Genomic DNA, 23,614 nt, shown 5'->3' on the forward strand with positions numbered 1-23,614 from the left:
TTATTTATAATGAAAGACAAATGTTGCAAATGAATTAAATATTTTTTTGATATAAAATTAATAATATATTAACATAGATATAATTAATTCAAAGGTAAATATATTATTCAAAACTAAAAATTAATTAATAAACAAATATTTATATTCAAATTTTTTTTTAATTTTTTAATCAATTGTTGATCATTAAATTTCATGACTATTCAAATTGTTGAAGATAAAATCATATGGTCAACGGAAATTGTTAATATCGACATCTTCCGTCCGCGTGGCATTTATTTGATCTTACTTTTGACATTCGTAAAGATGCATAATTTACGATATACACCGCCATTAAAATTGTGAATGCCGTTATCTACACTGGCAAGAAACAGTTACCTAAAACTATCAATTCTTTTTTCTCAATACAATTAGTGTAGTAGTGAAGAAACATTAAAAAAATCTTATGTTTTTAAAGTTGTCCAAAAATATCATATTTTCAAAATATTGGTAGCCGATTATTCAAATAATGGGATATTTAAAATCTATCGGTACCGTAATAATTTATATCGGCTTTTTTTTAACTGTTATTACCTTTCTACCGGGTATACCTCCAGAAGTAGAAGTTTCCGAATATAGGTATAATATTTATTTTTTAACAATATAAAATAAAATATATTACAAATATATTATACACGTACATAATATATGTATTATGTATAAATAAATTGATTTTATAATAAATTTTTAAGCATAAAATATCCAAATACACAAACTGAATTTAAAAGTCGATTAGAAGAAATACAAATATTATTTTCTGGTGAAGTCAATGGTCCGGAAGATTTTGCTTCATTTAACGGAAAAATATATACTGGTATACATGGAGGTTATGTTGTGCAAATTGAAGAAAATCTTATTAAACCACTTGTAAAATTTGGTCAAAAGTGTGGTATGTAATTGTAATACTAATTGTTCGAAAATATTTAAATTTTAATTTTTTAATTTTTGTTTAATATATATTATTAGTTTTTATTTTTTGTATAATATATTCAAGTTAAATAAATTTAATTATAAGAAATATAAATACTAAAATTTTTTTTAAATTCTTTTTAATAAAATTATATGTTAATTATGAATGATATTTGTAGATGGTTTATGGCAAGAAGAAAAATGTGGTAGACCTCTTGGTTTAAAATTTAATGATAAGGGAGAACTATTTGTAAATGATGCTTACTATGGTATTTTTAAAGTAAACATTAATACACGAGAATATATAAATATAGTCAATAGTTCTGAACCTATTGATGGAAAAATTCCAAAAATAATCAATTCATTGGATATAGCAAAGAATGGCGATATTTATTGGACAGATTCAAGTACAGATTTTTATCTTTATGATGGAATGTATTCAATTTTAGCTAATCCATCAGGAAGGTAAGTTTTAAATTTAATTAATTTATATTTATTTTTATAATATGTAAATTTTCTTTTATAGACTTATTCGATATAATGCAGCAACAAAAAAAAATGAAGTCCTATTGAAGAATTTAGGATTTGCAAATGGTGTCATATTAAGTGATGATGAAAGTTTTGTAATTGTATCAGAAACTACTAATTCACGTATTATTAAATATAATTTAAAAGGTTCAAAAGCTGGACAACAAGAAATTTTTGCAGAAGGTTTACCTGGTGTACCTGATAATATAAATAGTGATAAACAAGGAGGCTTTTTAGTATCTTTGATAATCTTAATAGATTCTAATAATCCTTATTTAATTCAATCTCTTATACCTCATCCATATATACGAAAAATGTTACTGAGATTATTTTATTTAATAGAAGCTCCATTTAAATTATTGCAAGATATTTATCCAAATTATTATTCTGAAAGAATTTTACATGCATTAGGTTCACTCAATATAGCAAAATGTATACAACCAAACAGAACTTCAGTAATACTTAGAATGGATAAAACAGGAAAAATTTTGGATACTTTATTAATGAAGAATGTCTCTGATATATCTTCTGCTTATATATATAATGGTTATTTATGGCTTGGTTCTCCTTGGAATGAGTATATTATAAGGGTTTCATTAAAACAAGTATTTCCAGATTTAGCAGATAATAATATGAAATCTTTAGATACAAAAGAAGAGAAACAAGAAAAACCATTTTTAACAGTTTCGGCTACACCAAATGTTAAAATAGAAGCAAAATCTACAAAAGTAACTGCTAAACAAGAAGAAGTTATAAAATCATCTTTGAAATCAACTATTAAAGCACAAACAACACAAAAATCAAATTCAGATGCAACAATACCAAAATCAACTACACCAAAATCTATAAATCAACAATCTAGCAGTGTCTCTTCAAAAACATCATCATCATCATCTTCGAAAACATCAAAAGAAGTTATGAAAGATAATTTAAAAATTGAAAAAGATGATTCAAAGGAAATTAAAAAAGATAATTTTAACTCACAAATTAAATCTGAAACATTAAAAAAAGCCTCAAATGAAATTAAAAAAGATAACTCCAAGACTAAACATGAAATACCAAACAAAAACAATGAAGCAAAAATGAAATCAAATCAACCTGTTAAAAAAGATATTTATGAAACTCAGTTTGGAAAATCTAAACTTGTAAAAAAAGATGATAATTCCAATAAGAAGTAAATCAATATGTATAATTTGAGATATCTAAGTTCAAAACTGCATTGTATTAATTCTTCCATGTTAAAAATTCTGCATTTCAAACATATCGACTTATTTGTTATATTTTATAATGTATAATTTTATGTTAATGTTATAGAATTTATTTCTTATTTATATTTTTCCAACAATGTTAAAAGAAATGATATTATTTTATTGTATATTAATTTTAATATAATTGAAAAATGTGTTAGAGACACAATGATTTAGGTTTGTATATAAAATTGAGAATATCATGCTGTTTTTATAAATTATTCCATATTATAACATATGTATTAATATAATATTTAATATAATATATATTAATATATTATATTAAATATTATATTAATACATATAATATAATATTAATATAATATATATGTGTATACATATATAAGCATTTTGTAAATTTCAATTTTATTAAGTTGTATAATGAAAATGAGAGCCAAATGAAAAAAAAGAAAAAAATCCATTTTAAATATTCATTATAAATATTTGTTGATGTGATATAAATTAGCATTTAAGAAAAAAATTGCATAATATAATAAGATTATTAAAGCAATTATCTTATAAATGAAATAATTTATATTAGATTACATATTTGTTTATAATATTTAAATTTGTTATTAAATTTGTTTCCTATAATTATAAAAATAATATAAATCTTCCATTAAATTTTTAATTTTTATTTTTCTATATAACTTAGCATATTTTTCTATTTAGAATATGCTATATGTAATATATAAATATATACTTTATAGTTTGTCTTTAATAAAATATATATTTATGTAAATTAATTTTGAACATAATAATGGAAAAGAAATTTTTTAAAGGGATAAAGGGATGTACAATTAATATAAAAATAAATTTCTTTTTTAAATATTGTCTTTTACTCATTTAATATATAAGAACAAACAAAATACGAACTCTTTAAATACATATTTATGATCGCTATATGTATGACTTTGAACATATTTATTACTTTAAAAAAATATATTTTATTCAGATTAAAATTTATAACTAAAAATAAAAATTGTACTTAAATATTTTTATATAAATATTATAGTTATTATACTACAAACATAGGCAATATTGACTTCAATTTATTACTTAAATTTTGTTGGATTCTCCATAAAAGAGTAGAATTTTTAACAAAATGCCAATGTCCATTTCTTTTTCGTTGTGCCCATTTTTGTGCATTTAATAAACATTTGTAATAATTTAAGATATCTTTATCTTTTATCAATTTTTTTAAAGAATCTTCTGTTACTATAGCAAAACCAAGTTTTGTTAATTCTTTGCCAATTTCTATATGTTCCTATATAATTTAAAATTATAATAAATATATATAATAAATAATAATAATTATAATAAATCCATAAATTAAAGAAATGAACAACATAAAATGATTATCTTTTACCTTATTTTGTTGCATGGATACTATGCAAGTTACATAATTTTTTTCTGTAGCTAAAGGTATAAAATTTATGTCTTTCCTATTAACAATTGTTTGTAACCAACTGATACCTAGAAATAAAATTGTATTATAAAATAATATTAAAATAACTAATATTTGCAGATCTTTTAATCAGTAATTTAATATTTGTTTACCATTAACTGTTATATCAAGACCTGCTATTTTAATTGGTAAATATTTTGAATTACTTAATCGAGGTAAAGGTATTAATGGCTTGTGATCAACCATTAGAAGTGTACCATAATTAGGTTCTATACGTGTCACAGTACCTTGAAGTTGAACTTTTTTGTGTAAAAAACGAGATGGTATACTGGATGGTTTTCTAAATTTAACGAACTAAAAATACAATAATAAAAAACATAAAATTTATAGTTAAACAAAATATTATTATTTATTATACATACAGGTTTAATTTGATATACTGCAATTGCTAAGCTTATACTAGCAATTCCATAACTGAAAACCTGAAATTAAAAATTGATAAACATAAATTATTATTTGTAAAACAAAATATAGGTTAAAATATACCTTTATTATTTTAGTATTTGTTTCGCTAAAAATTATAAATTTTTCTAAAATATTTAATTTTTTTTCTGGCATTATTATTTTCTTATTTTTTTAAAAGATACTATTAAAACTATCTGAAACATGTATATGAAAATGTCTTACTAAATATATATATATATATATATATATATATTTGAAGTATTTGATCATTAGTTATTTTTATGTAAATTCCTGAAGTTAAGAAAAGATTAAAATATCATATTTTTTATATAAAAATTTTTATATTATAAATATATTAAATTTTAACAATAAAATAAGAGATATTTATTTATTTTTTAGTTTTAATAAGAATAATATTTTTTTAAACTATATTATTTACAAATTATATTGTATTAAATAACGATCATAAATTTAACGATCTATATAATTTAATAAATAAAATTTTATAATATAATAAAAAATATATTTTTAAAATTAAATCGATAAAATAATAAAAATATTTTAAATATTTTATTTATTTTTCATATATACATTTTAACATATATAATATATTTTAATATATATAATATACAAATTTATAAATAATTAGATTACTACACAAATTTTTAAAATTTTTTTATATTTTTATTTATAAATTTTTTAATTTATTTTCATTTTTACTTTTTGTTTATTAATATTCATATTTACTCAAGTGCTGACATTCGTGAGTCAGTGCAACATTGACGTTATATCTAAGTCAAGACAAAATTCATCATCAGGAAAATCATTAATAACTTTTTAAACGAACATAATACAAAATTAAGATAGATTAAAAGCAAATAATCCAGGAAATAATTGAATAATTTTAAATATATTATAATAATGTTTTGTAATGGTCAATATTTGGAAATTATTAAGGTATCAATTTAGCTATTAACAGCTGTCAATTGCATCTACATAAATAAAACAGAAGCGATATTTGTAGGCTTCAAATAATTGTTTAGTTACGGTTGTCGTTACTGTTCAAGAAAAGATAATAAAAATTAAAGAAAAAAAAGTTTCTACTAATAAATGGCTTAATCTTGAAGATTGGATAGCATTATATAAAATTTTGGAGAAAGCAATTTTACGCAATTTCCAAACAGAAGAATCACTTCAAAATTTTAAAAAATGCAAATGGAAAAAATCTACTCGACAACTGGAAGTCACGTAAATAGAATTATTTTCTTTTTGTATTTTTAAAATTTTAATTTTTCTAAATATATTATTATATATTTAATATATAATAATTATATAATAATTATTTATTAATATAATAATATAATTAATATAATAATATAATGATAATATATTATTATAATTAATTTAATTTATTATATTATAATTAAAAAAGTATATATATCAATAGTTATTTTACAATATTTAATTATTATTATTTATTTATATAAATATTTTTATAAATCATAGATACACATTTGAACCATCAGAAAGTGTAAAAGATATTATGTCACTTCCTACAATTAGAGTAAATGTATCTCCTGCAAAAAGAAAATTGACAAAATCAGAATTGCCCAAAATAGTAACAAAAAAAAAAGAAATTTGGAATCAAATAACAGAAAATATGGTTAGAAAAAATTCCAATTATATGCATGAAAAGGATAATTATAATTTATCAAAGGAATCAGAAAATAATGATTTAGTAATGAAGGTATCTATTGATGCAAAAAATGATAAAATAAAGAGATGTTTTCCAATTGAAAGTACTGAAAATGATATATTGGAAGAATATGTACCAAATGCACCTATATCAAAAAAATTATGTGCAAATTTAAATTATGTACAAAACAATAAAAATACATTAAAACAAATTCAAGTACTTTCAAATGAATATTCTCCTATGATATCAGAGAATAAAAGCATAATGGAAGAAGTGCAATATATTCCGAATTCTATGAATTCATTAGATATATCGTACGAAACATATGAGCCTAGTGCTACAACTGTTTTGTATCATCCTGAAGAATATATTCCAAATTCAAAAGGTGTAAAAGCATTTATTGAAGAATATCATCCAGATTTTACTAATAAAACAATGAAATTTGATAATAGTTATGTGCCATCACGTCTTCAAATAACCAATGAAAATTCGAAAAAATTATTTGAGAGACACAAAAAATTACAATCAGAAAAACATATATTAAAACAAAAAGAAATATTAAATCTTAATGAATTGACGTGATATCATAATTTTTTTATATTAGATTAATATTTCTAACATAATATTTATATAAGCAGTTTATAATATTCTGACTTGGCAACTCATATATGTATTTATATATGTATGTACATATGTATGTACATATGTATGTAAAGTTACATCTGAGGGTTAATAAAAAAAAAAATATGAATGAAAAAAATATATTTATTTATTAAAAACATTTTAATAAATAATAAAAAAATGTAGAGTAAAATAAAGATCAGAATATTATTTGTAATAAATATAAAAAAAAAATCTTAATTTTAACATTATTATAATAAAATTAAATTATATTATGATAAATTAATTTTTTTATAAGTTTCAATAGTATTTTATTATATAATAAGTATAATTTTAATAAAAAGTAAAATAAAGAAAGTATTTTCAGTAAAAATATTTGTTTATTATTATTTTATCTTTATGAATATATGGATTTGCTTTTAATCATTATCTTCATTTTCTGAAGTTAAATCTTCAACTAAATTTTTAATTATTTCAAATTTTAATTCTCTATTTTCTTCTTTGGCATTTTCTTGTTCACCATCCATTTGATTAAGTTCCTCATCATCTGTATCATCATCTGCTCCAGGATGAGTAGAAATTTTATAAGATGGATTATTGGGTGTTTGCACCATACCTGGTTTTTGCCACATTTTTTGTGATTCCTATAATATGTAATTAAATATTATTTATTGTTTAATAATTATTTATAATGAATAAAAAAATTTAACTTACCTTTATACCACTAACTTTTTCTATATAATAATCATAAACAAATTTAGCCATATGTGGCATATCTTCAATTTCCATTGACGAAGTTGAGGGAATAGCATTGTTAAGTCTTTCTGTAGGATAATGTTCTTGAGGAAGGAGCTGTAGTTTTAATGGCCGTTGCATTAATTGAGCGAATGCAGGTGTTAATTCGAAACAATTTTTAAAAAGAGACACTCTAGCAAAAACATAAAGACCAAGACGTGCTCTTGACATAGCAACTACTAATCGTCGTGCATCTCGTAAATGGCCTACAGCTCGTGTTTTTACAAGAGATAATAATATATAATCATTTTGTTGACCTTGATATTTATCAACTGTTGTTACTTTATTTGGTCTACCTATTAGAGGATTGCTAGCACATCTTATATTTATTACATCTCTTATTAAATGCTTTTGTCCATTATAAGTAGTTAATATACTTATTTTATCAGCTGGATAACCAAGAAGACGCATGTACATAAATACAGCTACACAATACTCAGCCTCAGCAAGATTTTGATAAAAGTAAGCACTAGGTTCACTTTCACCCACTCCATTGAAATCTTCGACATTAATAAGTTGAAAATCATATAAAAATCCAGCATTTGCTATTAAGTATTCTGGACTATTTTCCACATGCGCGAGATTACCTAATTTCTTATAACGCCAGTTATATAGATTACAAATGCTAGGTCTTGCACGACCTTGACCATCAAGATCAACTGTAGGAACACCTAATCGAACAAATCTTGCGAACAGAGATTGTTCCATATTTGAATATTTTTGAAAGGCCATATTTTTTATAACTGGTGGTAATTGATGATGATCTCCTATCATTATCCAACGTTTTAATCGATTATATCCATCTTGAGGATTCTGTAATAATAGTGGTATAAAAGTTTCAATTTCTAAAATTTGAGCAGATTCTTCCATGAGAATATTGTCATATTTAAATCCCATATCTACAAGTTCACGTCTTTTAAGGGCAGCATGAGTACAAGTCATAGCAATTACTTTTGCTTCTTTAACTAATAAATACTTTGATCTATCTAAACCAGATCTTAATAATTCAAAAGCTCTAAACTCTTCTAATTGGGCAAAAATTCGCTCTATATATCTAGAAAAATGATGTTTGATTTAATTATAAATATAATCTCGTATATAAAATTACTCAATATAAAGTATTTACCGGAAACAACTACGTGCAATTTCAAAATCTTCTTCGAAAGTATTTCGTTTAAATAATGGTTTCGGTGCATTATCGAAGAATTTATGAAATGAAAATTCTTCATCTATAATGAAAGCAGAATCATTTTCTGTTTTTCGTCTTTGTTTACTTCTTGTTTCAAAACGTTCCCATCTTGTTAATATTTGATACATGAAAAAATGTCCTGCTGTTTCACACGTATAAGCTACATCACCTTTAACATTTAAAGATTCCTAAAAATATAAATAGTGAATGCAGATTATATGAGAAAATATTGTAATTATAATAATATTAATTAATAATAATATATAAATTATAAACCTGCAATCTTTGAACTTCCATTAAAAGATCCAAACGTTTAGCTAAAACGTAATTAACTCTACCATATCTGCTGAAATCTTTTTCAGTTTCTAGTGCTTCTTCTCCATGACCAAGACGTAATAAATGTCTTTCATCAATATCAAGTGCCATAATTTTTTCAAAAAGTTGATTAAGTGCTTGATTAGAATGTGTAACTATAAGTGTTCTTTGATTAGGAAAATTATGATAAAGATTTGAAATAATTTGAACAGCAACATCTGTTTTTCCAGTACCAGGTGGACCTACGACAAGTGTCAATCCTGGTTGCATACCTGCACGAATAGCTTCGACTTGTGTTGGTGTAAAAGGAATTTGATTTCTGCAATAAAATTGTAATATTATTATATTTAATCATTATTTTATTATTATTAAAAAAATAGATATTTTTATACTTTTTTGGTTCATTAGCTTTATAAGGACCTCTACTAGGTGGTACATGAGGTTCAACTTTAATAACTTTCTTTATTGATTCATTATTATGTTTAGCAAGTACATCTTCAAATGTTAAACGAAAAGGTCGTACTAATTTTGATTCTTCATCAGTAGAAATTTTAATTTCGTATTGAGGAAAACTATTTTTTAAATGATTTATATCAAGAAATGTATCGTTGAAATCCATTGTTGCAATTTCATTTGGCATTCTAATAAAACATTAAAATAATGTAATTATATAAAATATAGCAATTCTAAAACTTTTTTTATTTTAAATTATTTTTACAATATAATATTTATATAAAATTTGTTTGATATGTACCTGGAATAACGAGCAGCACCAGGATCACCATATCCAAGGATTATATCATGGAGCCAATCAGGCACAACGCATTCTGTATTCATAAGTTCTCTTATCGTTTCTAAAACTGCTTTGAAGTTATTCTCTTTAGGTTTACGTCTCATTATGACATTAAAACTTTCATACACATCTTCACCACCATGACTAGCATTATCCATATCGATTCTGTATTGATTGCAATCTAACCAAACTCTATATGTACGTGTATCTCCAGGTAAAATCGGTCGTGGTTCAGGACCATCTTCAATTACTCTACCATTTGAATCTAACATACCTTCTACTTCACATCCTCGAACAGTTGTTAATCCAACTTGTGGTACAAAAGGTAACTTATGACTATATTTTGTACCTGAATAATAATAAATTATCAAATTAATTGTTTGATTTAATTATAAAGAATATAATAGGATAACCAAAATTTTACCAATTAAATTTTGTGGTTTAACTGTAATAAGGAAACAAACATCGTGTTTTCGAAGATTTTCCCATTCAGATTTAATTTCTTTACGAACACTTAAATTTATTGTGACATCGGCACGTACTCTAGATGGTCTTTTCTCACCAATATTAGGTTTTGCTACTTCAACTACAGCAAACTGTGTAATGGGTTGAGCCATTCTAGCCCAACCACCAAAATAAACACCACCATCCTCTGCTCGCCTATAAAATAAAATTATTATTAACATATTTTTTGATAATTCAATATATATATATATATATATATATATATATATAAAATGTAATTTACCAAGGACTCAATCGACTTACAGCATCTTCAATATCTTGTCGTATTTCATCTATAAATATTTTATATTGTTATTTATATTATATTATTATTTTATTATTTAATCAACGACATTAATTTTATACATACAGGTTGATTCCAGCCGAAATAAATTAAAATTCCTTAATAAATAATCATGCAAAGTGAGAAATTGCAAATTCAATTTTGGCAGAGCTAAACAACCTTCGCCAGAAAAATATTCTGTTGGAACAATGCTTTCATTCCAGATGATTTCTTCTGTTGGATAAAGTGGCATTTCATTAAGTTCTTCTAATTGAGAAGCTCTACGCTCGTGACGTGAAATCTAAAAATTTATATTTTATATTAACTACTTTGAATTCCTTGTTTTTTTTAATTTAATTTTTTTATTCAACTTACTAAAAGTTCTCGAAGAAAGTCTATATCATACCGATACCAATTCTCTTCTTTCTCGCGTTCTTTTGATGGTACCAAGCTGAGATAGCTTGCGATTGATCTTAGTTTTTCTTGACTAAAAATTCATATAAACAAGAAATATGTAAATAATTTATAATTTAAAAAAGTATACAATAAATAGGATTCAAAATGTCAAAATATTACCTGAGTAAACCAAAATGTTTATAAAGAGCTTCTCTTGTATCAACGCTTGCCACGTTCGCCAATGCAAAACTTCGTAAATCCGGAAACTTCGCAAAAACTGCTTTCTGTGCAGAGTTCGAATTTTGTTTTTTGGTTTGTGCTTTTGTATATCAATTTCCTTTGGATTTAATACGTGAACGCCCATTCTAACGACAACGTTGATGATTTGACAAATGATACGAAAGAATTGTTTTGATGATTCATAACTCAAATTATAATAAATATTTATTTATAAAAATTAAAATATCAAAATGAATATAAAAAATATTTTACCATTTACCATTTTTTAAATTATCTGATAAAAAAAAGTTTATTTTATTTATTTTCTTAAAATTCTTTTTCTTAATGATATAAAATTTAATTTTAAAAATAAAAATTTTTTAAGCGTTCAAAATACATAGATATATTATATTTTATACCTGAAGTGAAGTAATCTTGGTATAATGTAATTGTGTCATATCATGATCAGTGAGAGGATCACCGCTTTCTTCATTAATTTCAAATCTGGCATAAAATTTCAACATTTCTAATAGCTGAAAACAATAAATCAAAAAAATTTCAGTGATAAATAAATAATTAATAATAAATAAAATGGTAAAGAATCATTATTTATCGCTACTATCATTTATAAATGATTTCCATTCGTTATCTATTTTTTTTATATTTTATTACATATTAAACATTTATCCATTTATTTTATTTAATATAACTTATATCTTTAATTTGTATTTAATTTTCTTTATTAATAATTATTTAATAGCTTGATTATCAAACTATCATTGAAAATTCATCTTAAAAAAGATTGATGAAGCAACAATATAGTTTTAATTATTCTTTCATTTCACATGAAAATATTACGTAAAAATCATTAAAACATAAACATAGGTACTTTTGCATTTTGAATAATAATTCAATTATTATTTCGATATTGATATAAATTAAATGTATCATTATTTAAAAACAGGAAAAGAAATGTTAAATATTTAAAATTACTTCAATCTTCAGTTAATAGATATTCTTATATTTTTGAGACTGTATATGTTATCTCTAACCGAGTACTTACTTAGTTCATCAATGCTTCATCCACAATTGTTTCAGTACCACGCGCAACGTTAGTGTGTCAACGTATCTAAGCTGCTCTTTGTCGATGTGTTTCTTCGTTACATCAAGTTTTAATTTGTCATACTTTTCGATCAAGTTATTCATTTGAAACATGAATGGATGAATTAATGGCTGTTTTTTTTTCTTTTTCGCAAAAAATGATTCAGAGTTAGCATTATGACACAATATTATTTTTTTTTTTTTTAAGTTAAAGTTATAAATGATGAAAAAAATATCCATCAATATTTTTTTGATATAATTTTTTGATGGAATGTTTAAATAAAAAAAAATATATTAAACATATATATTAAACATATATAATTTTTCAAAAATCATTTCACAGAATAGATATCTTAATTCAAATGTAAACAACAAAGATTAAACACTGATCGATAAATCTAATCTAAATCTATTTTATAATTTGTTCGTTTTAATTTTTCATTGAATCAATTTTTTAAACATTTTTAGCAGTGTAATCGATTAAAAGGACTGGACTAATTAATTAATTATTCGGTGAATTTTGCGGAAACAAATCCGTTTTTTTAGTAAGTAAAGAACAAAGAAATGTGGTAACGAGAATCAAAAATATAATGTTGGACGTGAGTTACAACAGGCACTCGAACACGTTGCCAGCCAAAGGTCTGTACATTTCTACTGTCTTTTTCATCTTGTGTATACATCTTAACATACATGTATATGTATGTTATATATATATATATATGTATGTATATGTACATACATGTAATTTATCTCAACTGCACATAACATTGAATGTTTGTCGAGACTCGTTGAGTTTATAATCCATTGTTTATCCGAGAATCGTATATTCATGATTTACTCTCAATTTCGAAATCTTCTAATTTAATTTCATTAAAGAAAATTGATATGGTTGATAGATATTATGAATAGAGATAGTAACAATATAATTCAAATAATTTCAATAAGCAAACATGTTGAGAATTTATATGAATTTTAAGTTTTATATCTACATATCCTGTTTGACACGTAATACGTTGAGAATTTTGTTTATGATCGAAACACAAATACATATATATCGTCAGAAATTTTCGACAAATTATCCTATGAAATAATTAATCTTTCTTCTTTGTTCGAAGAATGAAACATGAAATTTCATACAAAAATACATATTGCATCATGCAAAAAATCTGGGAAAGAAAAAATTTTATATACGTTTATGTTTTTTTTTTCTCATTGATTATATTGACGTAATTGATAAAAAAGAGCTATGAAAACAAGAAAAATCATAGATTCTTGTTTCTATGTGCTTTTGATATATTCATAATATAATAAACAGCATTATCGCCTATGATTAAAAAACATTTCATGTTATGAACTTTCAAACATAAACTTTTTTTGCGAAACTATCTCTCTACAAATAGAAAATTCTAAAAATAAAAAATCAGCAACATGTGATTTTATCATTTTCGCGCGTGTTTGAACTTTATTTATTCTAGCCTTAACAAAAATATATAAATATCGATAAAATTTTAATCAATTATATTCAATGCAAATAGTAATGCAACACATGCTGTAAATTATATTCCATTCTGTTAACGTTATAATTTTGTTAATTTTGTTAATTTTTCATTTTTATAAATGAATTAGATTAAAGATTTTAATGATATAATTGTGAAAAATAAAAGAATATAATATATAGAATGTGTGCGACTCAATGAAAAAAGAGCAATGTTTCGTGTGCAAGAGCATTGAAGAAGCCAGGAAGAGAACATAAAGAGCATTCTCGCTAACAGAAGTACTCTTTCTTTTCAATGCGATCATTTTATATTGCATATTGCTGACTTTTAACCACCGAATCGCATTTAAAGAAATACAAACTTTTCAATTTATGGTATGTTTGATATATTACAGTTGCCAATAATAGAAATAATTTTTTATAATACCTTTTATCAGAAATCTATATATTATTATCTTATCATAGACAGGGAATTAATCGCTTTTAAAGATATAGTAATTAATATTTTCTTATGTATTACTCAATCACGAAAAGAAATAAAATAAAATACGTAAAAGTACATAAAAAATATTTTAAAATTAAAAAATCACTTTTTTCTTTTTTTGTTCGTTTATATTATACATTTATTATATATTATACATTTATTTTAACAAATTATCATTAACAAATTCATCGTGTTATCATTTTGTTATTAGATTAATAGACATATATATATATATATATATTCTGATAGATAGAGATAAAATAATGGAAATTTGCCGATAAATATGAGATTTTTTATGTATATATACAAATTTATCGTACGCGTTATCACAAATTTTTGTGTTTTTAAATTTTTATCGTTGAAATGTGACGTTTGAAATAAATGAGCGTCTTTCTTCAGATTGAATAGAAGATATATTTCTAATCTTTATTTATATACATACACGAAGAGTTTGTAATAGATATTCCTAATGAAAATTTTTATATTTATAAAGAGTGATTTTTATATTTATAAATTATATCAATATAAGTATATATAAAGAAGCATACGTATATAAATATTATAACGTATATAATTCGATTATGTTGTAATCTAATCATTATAATTTAGTTTTCATGAATAATGAAAATTTCCGTGAAGATGAAACATACTGCATACCTTCAAATTTATTCTTTTCTAGAATTATTATGGATCTTTTTGTTAATATGGACGATCTCATCGAGTCTAGCGATCAACATAAACTGTTGCCCAGACTCGACGTGGTCATCATCTTCGAAAAATTGTTCCGATGGCACAAAGATTCGTCTTACATGCCTGTCTAATGGATATTACATAATCGATTCTAAAGAGGAAAACTTTACTATAATCGAAGAGCATGGGATGCCATGGCTTCAATTCGTGGAGATGAGTCACATAAAATTAAAGGCAGATAGGTAAATCAAAGTTGTATTCTATTCGAATTCAAAGTTATGAGAAAATATTTTTTTTTAAAAAGATTTGTTTCGTTTTAATTTACTTAAGTTACTTAATTTTAGCTAATAAAATTCTATATTTCATATCTTTATTTCGTTCTATGTCTATATCTTTGTAATAAATTCAGTTAAAATTTTTTATTGAATATATATTTGATTAATATATATATATATATATATTATATTAAATTAATTAAATATTCAGTTTCTGCATAACAAATTGGGAAAACAACTCGCAAGTGGTTTTGATATGTTTCGAAGGCGAACATTACGTGTGGAAGAACACATTGTTTTGTATTCTTAGTATCATATCAGCCATATTCTTAATCGCCACCCTAGCAGTTTATGTTTTACTACCAGAATTAAGAGAAGTTCAAGATAAGGCGATGATGGCTGTGGTCACATCATTAGCAGTCAGTTATATTATCCTTTCCGTACAAAATTTAAGATTGTCAGAAGAAAAAGATTACACGATATGTACTTCTTTAGGTATGATATGCTGATGTGAATTCATAGAGATTGATTTGATTGATAATTTATATAAATATTTCTTTAGGGTTTATTTTATATTTCGGATTTATTTCCGTATTTTTCTGGTTAAACATTGTCTCTTTTAATATATGGAGGACAGTTTGGTAAATATTCTATTAAAAAAATATTTGAAGTCCAATTTTTTCCATTTATATTTTTAATATATCTATTAATATATTATTCTTTCAGGTTTAAAGATTTTATAATCGCAGATAAACCACTTTTTATTACTTATAGTATTATTGGATGGGGTGGACCATTATGTTTTTTAATAGTATCCTTGATCGCTCATCATGTAGATGGAACCCATTTGAAACCTGGTTTTGGAAATAATACTTGTTGGTTTAACGGTAAAATCGATATTTATAAAATATTAATAATTTTTAATAAATCTTATTATTATTGTCTATATTATTGTAGGCCCTGAGCAAACGTGGGCATATTTTTATGGGCCAATTGCTATTTTATTGACGTTAAACATTATCTATCTTGGCTTAACTGGTTGGCGATTGTGGCATCAATATAAAGATTATAGTGGAAGCAATTTACGATCACTTCGTTTTAAATGTCTGCTTTATGTCAAACTGATATTTGTCATGGGTATTACATGGATATTTGAAGTAGTTTCATTTATTGATCATAATAAAAATGATTTTTGGTAATTTTTATTTATTTATTTATTTATTTTTTACTTTTTTAAAATGTTAAAAATTAATTTTTTTTTAAAAACCAATTTTAATCAAAAAACAAATATTGATTAATCTCGTTTATAAATAATAATTTCTAATTTTAATTTTTAATTTAAATTTCAATTTAGGATACCAACGGATATACTAAATGCATTACAAGGTTTAATAATATTTTTATTATTAGTCGCGATGCGAAAACGTGTCAGAAAATTGTTGGCAAAAAAAAAACCTTGTGGAATTGGTTTTCCAAAATCTTGGACAGCTTATGAAGATGAAGAATGCGAAGAAGTTCTACCTGAAGAAGTTGAATTATCGCAACATGACTAATATTTATTAAAACTTTTTTTTTCATTGAGAAAAAATGTGATTTTTAAAATTTTTTTTTTTTATATCAATGTTTAGTTTGAAATAATTATAAATAATGACAAAGAAAAAAAATTATATATTTGTTTGTTAATAACAAAGTGATACAAAGATTTAAATTATATAATTCAATACTCTTTTACCATTTACCTAGTCGTAACATACATATATATATATAATTTTTATAGCTAAAAATGTATTTAATAGAAATATATTTTTTTACAATCTCAAATGAATTGTCAAGAAATACGTAATAATAATTATTTAAGAATCTCTGGAAACATAACTAAATAAATAATAAATATTGCGTTAATTTTTGTGTCAATTTTTACCGGTATATATTAAAAGAAAATTGATTATTATCGTTTTCGTATATTTATCATTGTAATAATTTTATTTAATTATTTGTTTAATTATTTTATTGTTTCCTTCAAAAACGTTCATATCAAACTTTCATAAGTGACTGACGCGGCACTAATGGCGAAATAATAATTCATTTTAAATTATATGTATTATCTCTTGTAAATATTAAACAAAATTTGTGTTAATCAATGACTTGTCTTTTTTTTTTTTTTGATTATAAACATTGGAAATTAATAGAATTATTCTTCACAGATTTAAGAAATAAAAATGAAAAACAATTAATTATGAATGATAAAAATCATGCATTATTTTAAAAATAGTAATAAAAATCGTGTATAATAATAATCATATATAATATATATCATATATTAAAAGTATTAAAAATTGTATAGAATTTAATATAAATTTTATTTTTATTTTCTATAAAAATTATGATTATTTTATCACGTTAAAATTGGATAATGTAAATCAGATTTCTAAAAAAAAAGAGAGACATCTATATAGCATATATAGTAATATGTTGTAATAAAGTAATAAAATAATAAAGTAATATGTTGTATTATAAAGAAATAAATTAAAATGTTATAAAGAAACATATATTCAATAATTATCTACATATTATTATGAGTAATACTTAACTATGCAAAGATTAAAATTAATATTATCGTGTACAATATGTACATATATATGATGGTAATGTAGTGTTTTGCACACCAATGAAACACCAATGTTACTAATCAATATTTTAGTAACGCAAAAAATATTTCTGCTGCAAGAAAGTAACATTTTTATTATTTAGTAATAACCGTGTAAAGGATTCTTTGAAATATATATCAATTTATAAACAATTTTTAGATTCTTTTTTACTTATATATTATAAGTAATTTAATATATATATAAGTATTGAATTGTTTACATGCTATTTAAATTTAATTCATAGATATATAAAATAATCTCTTTAAAATCTTTTATGTACAATTATGTAGAAATTATTATTCATTTATAATGTAATCTGTTTTAAACTTTTTTTTAAACTTTCTTTTTTAACTTTTACTTATAAAATATTGCCATTTATATATTATTATATTCATATTAATAAATATCAATAATATATAATAAGTACAATATAAATGTATAAATAATCCTGTATATATATAATTTATATATATATATATATATATATATATATATATATATATAATAAATAAACATGTAAATAATAAATATAATATAAATATAAAAAAAATCAAATTAAATACTATATATTATATATTAGTTAATCTTATAATACAATAAATATAATAATCAATCATTAAAGAAAATTTCATATTTTGATTTCTTGATTATATTCAGTATGAATTCATTTCAATAATAATCATACGAAAAAAAAGAGTAAGTAAATATTTTTAAAATATATATAATCGTATAATTTGTTGCATATAAGCATATAAGCATTTGGAGCACATAAATTTTAAATTATAATTTTTTTCACTCATAAAGAAGACTTACAATTAAAAATATAAAGAAAAAATGTAAAAACAAAAAACAAAATTGAAATAATTTCAAGGATAAAATGATTATCTAATATATAGATGAATAAATAATAGCAATATAATGTAAATAACAAAATCACATAATCACATAAATTTATTACATAAATTTATCAATAAATCAATAAATCGATATAAATGATATTATAAATATTCGGATAGATCCAGAAACCTAGCTTAACGAAGATGAAAACATATAAAAATAATTATAAATATTTTTTAATTTTTATATATTTATAATTTATATAATAATTTTAATATTTTTATTTAATATTAGTTTAAATAATTAAATTTGATTTAGTTATTAAGTTATTATTTAGTTATTAATACATTATAAAAAGTCAAAATAATTATAATATATGTAACTAAATAGTTTTTTTTATTATTATTTGGAGGTAGAAGAGGATTGCTTTATTTCCCTCTAGATTTACTATTATATTTCATTATAATGCATATTAAAATTATCATAAAAATATTATATTGAATATCATATATTAAATATTGAATATATAATTTGAAATAAAATTGTAAAATTATATTAATTATAATAGTAAAGATACAAACATCGGAAAAAAATATAGTGACTAGTGCAGTGAACGAGAAAGGTAAGGATGAGTATTAGGGAGGGGCAAAAGGAAACGATGAGATAGCTACAAGAGAGGGGGAAAGAGAGAAAAAGAGAGTAGACAAGCTGGCGCGTGAGCGAATAAATGAAAGAGGAAGAGAGATAAAAAGATGCAATAGAGAATGGAAATGGATGGGATGTGATGGCGGCGGATATGGCAGGGGTAGGTCTCACTAGGCGGGTAATCCGCTGGCGGCATTGGCAGGTATGGCGATGAACACACGAGAAATTCACCGTCGCGTTGCAATGAAAAAGTGAATAATAACATCGTCGAGGTAATCGTAGTCCTCGCAAAATTGATTAGGAAAAACGTTAACTTGGCCATTGCCAAGGAAGTTGATTGGCGAATGTAAACTAATGTATGGAAACGAAATCACAAGACTAGGAACGGTGTTGATTTAATGATATGTATTATCTCATGAGTGCATTATTTATCATCATCGGTATATTGGGGTCAAATTATCCCCTTCTTGCGAATACCGACGAAAAATCGAATTTAATTAGCGTGGCAAAGTGTTGCGAACACAATGAGCTTCTTGTCGACGACACGTGCACGCCATTGACGGAAACGAACGAGACGGAGTGGAGACCGGAATTTATAGAAGAGGTCAACGACATTTCAAAAAATAAACTAATTAAACCGAATTATCAATTAAAAATCGGAAGACCTAAATGTCAATCTAACGAGCGTCAATGGAATGTATATCATTATCGATCCGGTGATGATCGACTTGCGATATTAACGAATGGTGTCTTACGACATTATACTACTGATTTAACAAAGGAAAAACACGAATACAGTAATGTATTTGGATTCGATGCTACAAGTTCAATAGATGAAGATAATTTTGAAACAGTGTCTATTCACTATGATTATCCATTCGGACATTATTGCGCTGACAAAGCAATTTTGAGTAGAGATCGACTAGTAGCGATGTATGCGATGATTTGCGTACCTGATGTAATTGTTACATGGTCAGATACAAATTATTTAATGAAACATGCGATTGATCCTACCTTTCATGCAATATCTATAATCAGTTATCTAATTGTCGCAGTTATCTATTTTGTTTTACCACAACTGCGTGATCTTGTGGGAAACATGATAACTAGTATGACTCTGTGCCTTATAGCTGGTCAATGTGCATCAACAGTCAGAATCTTTACGGAATTTGGCAATCACGTCAGTTTTATGATTGCTGGTATGACATATAAGATATTAAAAGAAATTTTAATTACACTTTAAATTATTTTTTATTGCACTAAGATTAAAAATAATAAAATTCTGATCAAATAAACAAAAAACAAATTAAACAAATACTTATGAAAATATTTTTTTCAGATACTGTCATGTATGTCTCCTTGTTAGCTGCATTTTTTTGGTTGAACGCTTTCGGTTATTATGTATGGAGCACTTTTCGTTCACGAAATGTATTTTTAAGAGTTACTGACGGTAGAAAATATTGTTATTATTCTACATATGTTTGGTGTTCAACAATTAGCATAGCTGGTACTGCAATTTTTGCACATTTTACTTTAGAAACTAATAAACCTATTATTGGCGGAAAAATGTATCCACCTCAAGAAACGATTGGTTGGCTTGGTATTTCTGTACTATTTACATCGATCGCATTTACAATAATAATTGATTTATGTTTCGTATTAACAACCGCAAACAAAATAAAACGAATGAATACATATGGTCGAATTCATCATAAAATGAAATATAGCTTTAGAATGTTTGTTTTCTTATTTGTAACAATGAGTACCGGTTGGTTATCATTATTATTATCGAGATTAAGTTACGAAGCATTAGAGTATTGTCATATCATCATTAATTTATTAGAAGCAATTTTAATATTATACGTTTGTGTATTCGGGCAGAAAAGAGTTACATTTTTACTTAGTAAAACGTGTAATTGCTGTAATTCAGGGGAAAATATTGATGGTCTTGATTGGGGTGAAGAAATGACTGCCATTAACGCGGGATATTAAAAACTCTTCAAACTATGTGAAATATTTTTTAATTTCATCGGATGAATATTTCGAAAAATACGGAAGATAAAGACATATCAGATAAAAGTTGTTGAAAGAATATTAAAAAGTTGAATGATTTATTTGAATTTGTGATAATTTTGAAGATACATTTCTAGTTATAATATATTTAGACAGTTATATATTTAAAAAAATATTTTGATGTCAATTGCAATAATAAATAATATGAATAATAGAGATTCAAATTTAAAAAATTGAAAATTCATTTTCACAGTAACTTTACAAAATTATTGAAAAAGTAAATAAATGATGCTATTATCTATTTATTACTCTTATCCTACATTTATCTATATCATCATTCTCTATACCTTTTGAAATATATCTTAAGAAAATAAAAATAAAACATTCAATATATAATATGAAATTTGATTTGATAATCAAATGATAATCAAAATAATTTTATTTTATAAAATATTATATAATTATATATTTTATAAAATAATTATATTTTGTATTTTTGAATAAACTTAATGAGATTCAAAATTTTTTACAAATAAAATTATTCATGATACATTATAATATAATGTATGTTATATTATAAAATTATATAAAATACTTTAATATTATAATTAAATACATAATGAGAAATAAATTATATCAATTAATATTAGAAGAGAAGAAATATAATACCTGTCAAAAATATATTACCTAGCATTTTCTATTTACTTTAAAAAGTTAAAAATTATAACTTACCTGACCAAATAATTCACCTTCCAAACGATGTAATAAATTGGATAATTGACATCGTACTACTAAATGACAATCATCCATAACAGTATTAAAAAACCGTCTAGTTGGTAATAAAGCTTCTAAATCTATTACTAGCTCCAGAAATCTTTCACAATATCGTACTTTATCTGGTAAAAGTAAACCTATTAAAAAATAAATATTAAATTATTATAATACAAAATATCTTTATTATATATATTTATATAGAAAACTAGATTTTTATTTCTTTATTTTACCTTCCTCTGGTATTGTTTCTAATATTGTCATAAATTTTATCATCAATTTATGTAAAAATTTACGTTCCCATTCTAACTTTTCTTTATATTCAGGATTATCTTTTTTCCTTATAACTTTCCAATATTTCCTCCATTTTGGATATTTTCTAAATTCTAATTCTCTTCGACCTTGTTGTAAAGAGATCCACATAGCTAATGACACTAATCGTTTTACTTCTTCTCTAACTAATGATACTTCCATAGAATTAAAACAATGATTCAAGAAAACGATTAATGCTGTTTGTTCTTTTAAATCAAAATCCATTATACTTTCTTCAAGACATGCTTCTAAAACTTTTTGAAAAAAATCAGAAAAGTATTCTGAATTTTTTTCAAATGCCTCCCAAACTTGAACACGTTCTCGAAATTTCTCATTAACCATGACAACAATGGACATTGTATGTGCACGAGTTGCAATTTTTGCATTATAATTTGGCCATAGAAAATTTTCTAAATATTGACTAAATTCTAACATCATAATTCTTCGAATAGAAAATTTAGATGCACATATTTCTTGAATATAAATATCTTCTACAATTTGAGAATTAAATGGAAGATGTGAATCCATAGTATGTGGTGCCCAATACTTATTTGCTAACTGTAATTGTTATTGTAATTGTATTAAAATAAATAAATGTATTTCTTTAATAAAAAAATAAAATCCTAAATTATAAATACCTGAGTTATACGATCAGCATTAATTTGCTCTACCGTAGGAGCAGGATTATTGCTTTTTACTGTTACTTGATTTTCCATTGATTTTATTATTATATCAAATTTTTAAATATAAAAATTCGTCGATATTTTGAATTAGCTCTGATAAAATGTTTATGTAACCTACAAATCCTACAAGTTTTAGCTTAGACCATATATACTATGTATGTCTAGACTAGTATATATAGTTTAAGTCTGTAATTCTATAATCGTATCGATGAATCTGGTTGGTAGTTTCTAGATAAAATACAATCTTATTTTTCTT

General features: G+C 23.4%; 6 protein-coding genes across 8 annotated transcripts; 4 read left to right on the forward strand and 2 right to left on the reverse strand.

The window, feature by feature from the left end:
* Positions 1–216: 216 nt before the first annotated feature.
* Positions 217–2,882, forward strand: LOC552536 (adipocyte plasma membrane-associated protein). The gene is made up of 4 exons (XM_003250384.4): positions 217–615; positions 729–925; positions 1,125–1,410; positions 1,472–2,882. The coding sequence occupies exons 1-4, from the start codon at positions 506–508 to the stop codon at positions 2,649–2,651; spliced, it is 1,773 nt and encodes a 590-aa protein (XP_003250432.3). The 5' UTR covers positions 217–505; the 3' UTR covers positions 2,652–2,882.
* Positions 2,883–3,541: 659 nt separating this feature from the next.
* LOC725171 lies at positions 3,542–4,823 on the reverse strand. Its single transcript, XM_006564211.3, has 5 exons — positions 4,675–4,823; positions 4,551–4,610; positions 4,281–4,482; positions 4,090–4,196; positions 3,542–3,987 (listed from the first exon to the last, which is right to left on the reverse strand). The coding sequence occupies exons 1-5, from the start codon at positions 4,744–4,746 to the stop codon at positions 3,739–3,741; spliced, it is 690 nt and encodes a 229-aa protein (XP_006564274.1). The 5' UTR covers positions 4,747–4,823; the 3' UTR covers positions 3,542–3,738.
* A 485-nt stretch (positions 4,824–5,308) lies between these two features.
* LOC100578864 lies at positions 5,309–6,873 on the forward strand. Its single transcript, XM_006564226.3, has 3 exons — positions 5,309–5,550; positions 5,618–5,841; positions 6,100–6,873. Exons 1-3 carry the CDS (start codon positions 5,515–5,517, stop codon positions 6,869–6,871), a joined length of 1,032 nt encoding a protein of 343 aa, XP_006564289.1. The 5' UTR covers positions 5,309–5,514; the 3' UTR covers positions 6,872–6,873.
* Positions 6,874–7,196: 323 nt separating this feature from the next.
* On the reverse strand, positions 7,197–23,517 carry LOC413548 (RNA helicase aquarius). 2 transcript variants are annotated; one of them, XM_396990.7, is made up of 15 exons: positions 23,314–23,517; positions 22,597–23,233; positions 22,325–22,503; positions 11,824–11,937; positions 11,366–11,469; positions 11,165–11,276; positions 10,877–11,090; positions 10,751–10,799; positions 10,427–10,662; positions 9,964–10,351; positions 9,602–9,850; positions 9,171–9,528; positions 8,832–9,082; positions 7,625–8,759; positions 7,197–7,554 (listed from the first exon to the last, which is right to left on the reverse strand). In XM_396990.7, the coding sequence occupies exons 1-15, from the start codon at positions 23,389–23,391 to the stop codon at positions 7,330–7,332; spliced, it is 4,329 nt and encodes a 1,442-aa protein (XP_396990.3). In that variant the 5' UTR covers positions 23,392–23,517; the 3' UTR covers positions 7,197–7,329. The 2 variants fall into 2 exon arrangements, with proteins under 2 accessions (XP_396990.3, XP_016767651.1); XM_016912162.2 differs by lacking the exons at positions 22,325–22,503; positions 22,597–23,233; positions 23,314–23,517 and adding an exon at positions 12,468–12,602.
* Positions 12,515–17,489, forward strand: LOC100578046 (probable G-protein coupled receptor Mth-like 1). 2 transcript variants are annotated; one of them, XM_003250385.4, is made up of 8 exons: positions 12,515–12,673; positions 12,974–13,144; positions 15,164–15,416; positions 15,661–15,944; positions 16,012–16,090; positions 16,176–16,336; positions 16,407–16,644; positions 16,804–17,489. In XM_003250385.4, the coding sequence occupies exons 2-8, from the start codon at positions 13,096–13,098 to the stop codon at positions 17,000–17,002; spliced, it is 1,263 nt and encodes a 420-aa protein (XP_003250433.1). In that variant the 5' UTR covers positions 12,515–12,673; positions 12,974–13,095; the 3' UTR covers positions 17,003–17,489. The 2 variants fall into 2 exon arrangements, with proteins under 2 accessions (XP_003250433.1, XP_026296454.1); XM_026440669.1 differs by lacking the exon at positions 12,515–12,673 and having other exon boundaries at positions 12,886–13,144.
* LOC102655112 (probable G-protein coupled receptor Mth-like 5) lies at positions 19,724–21,974 on the forward strand. Its single transcript, XM_026440668.1, has 2 exons — positions 19,724–20,778; positions 20,919–21,974. Exons 1-2 carry the CDS (start codon positions 19,983–19,985, stop codon positions 21,569–21,571), a joined length of 1,449 nt encoding a protein of 482 aa, XP_026296453.1. The 5' UTR covers positions 19,724–19,982; the 3' UTR covers positions 21,572–21,974.
* Positions 23,518–23,614: the final 97 nt, after the last annotated feature.

This window comes from Apis mellifera, linkage group LG5, assembly GCF_003254395.2.
Source record: "Apis mellifera strain DH4 linkage group LG5, Amel_HAv3.1, whole genome shotgun sequence".
NCBI lineage: Eukaryota > Metazoa > Arthropoda > Insecta > Hymenoptera > Apidae > Apis > Apis mellifera.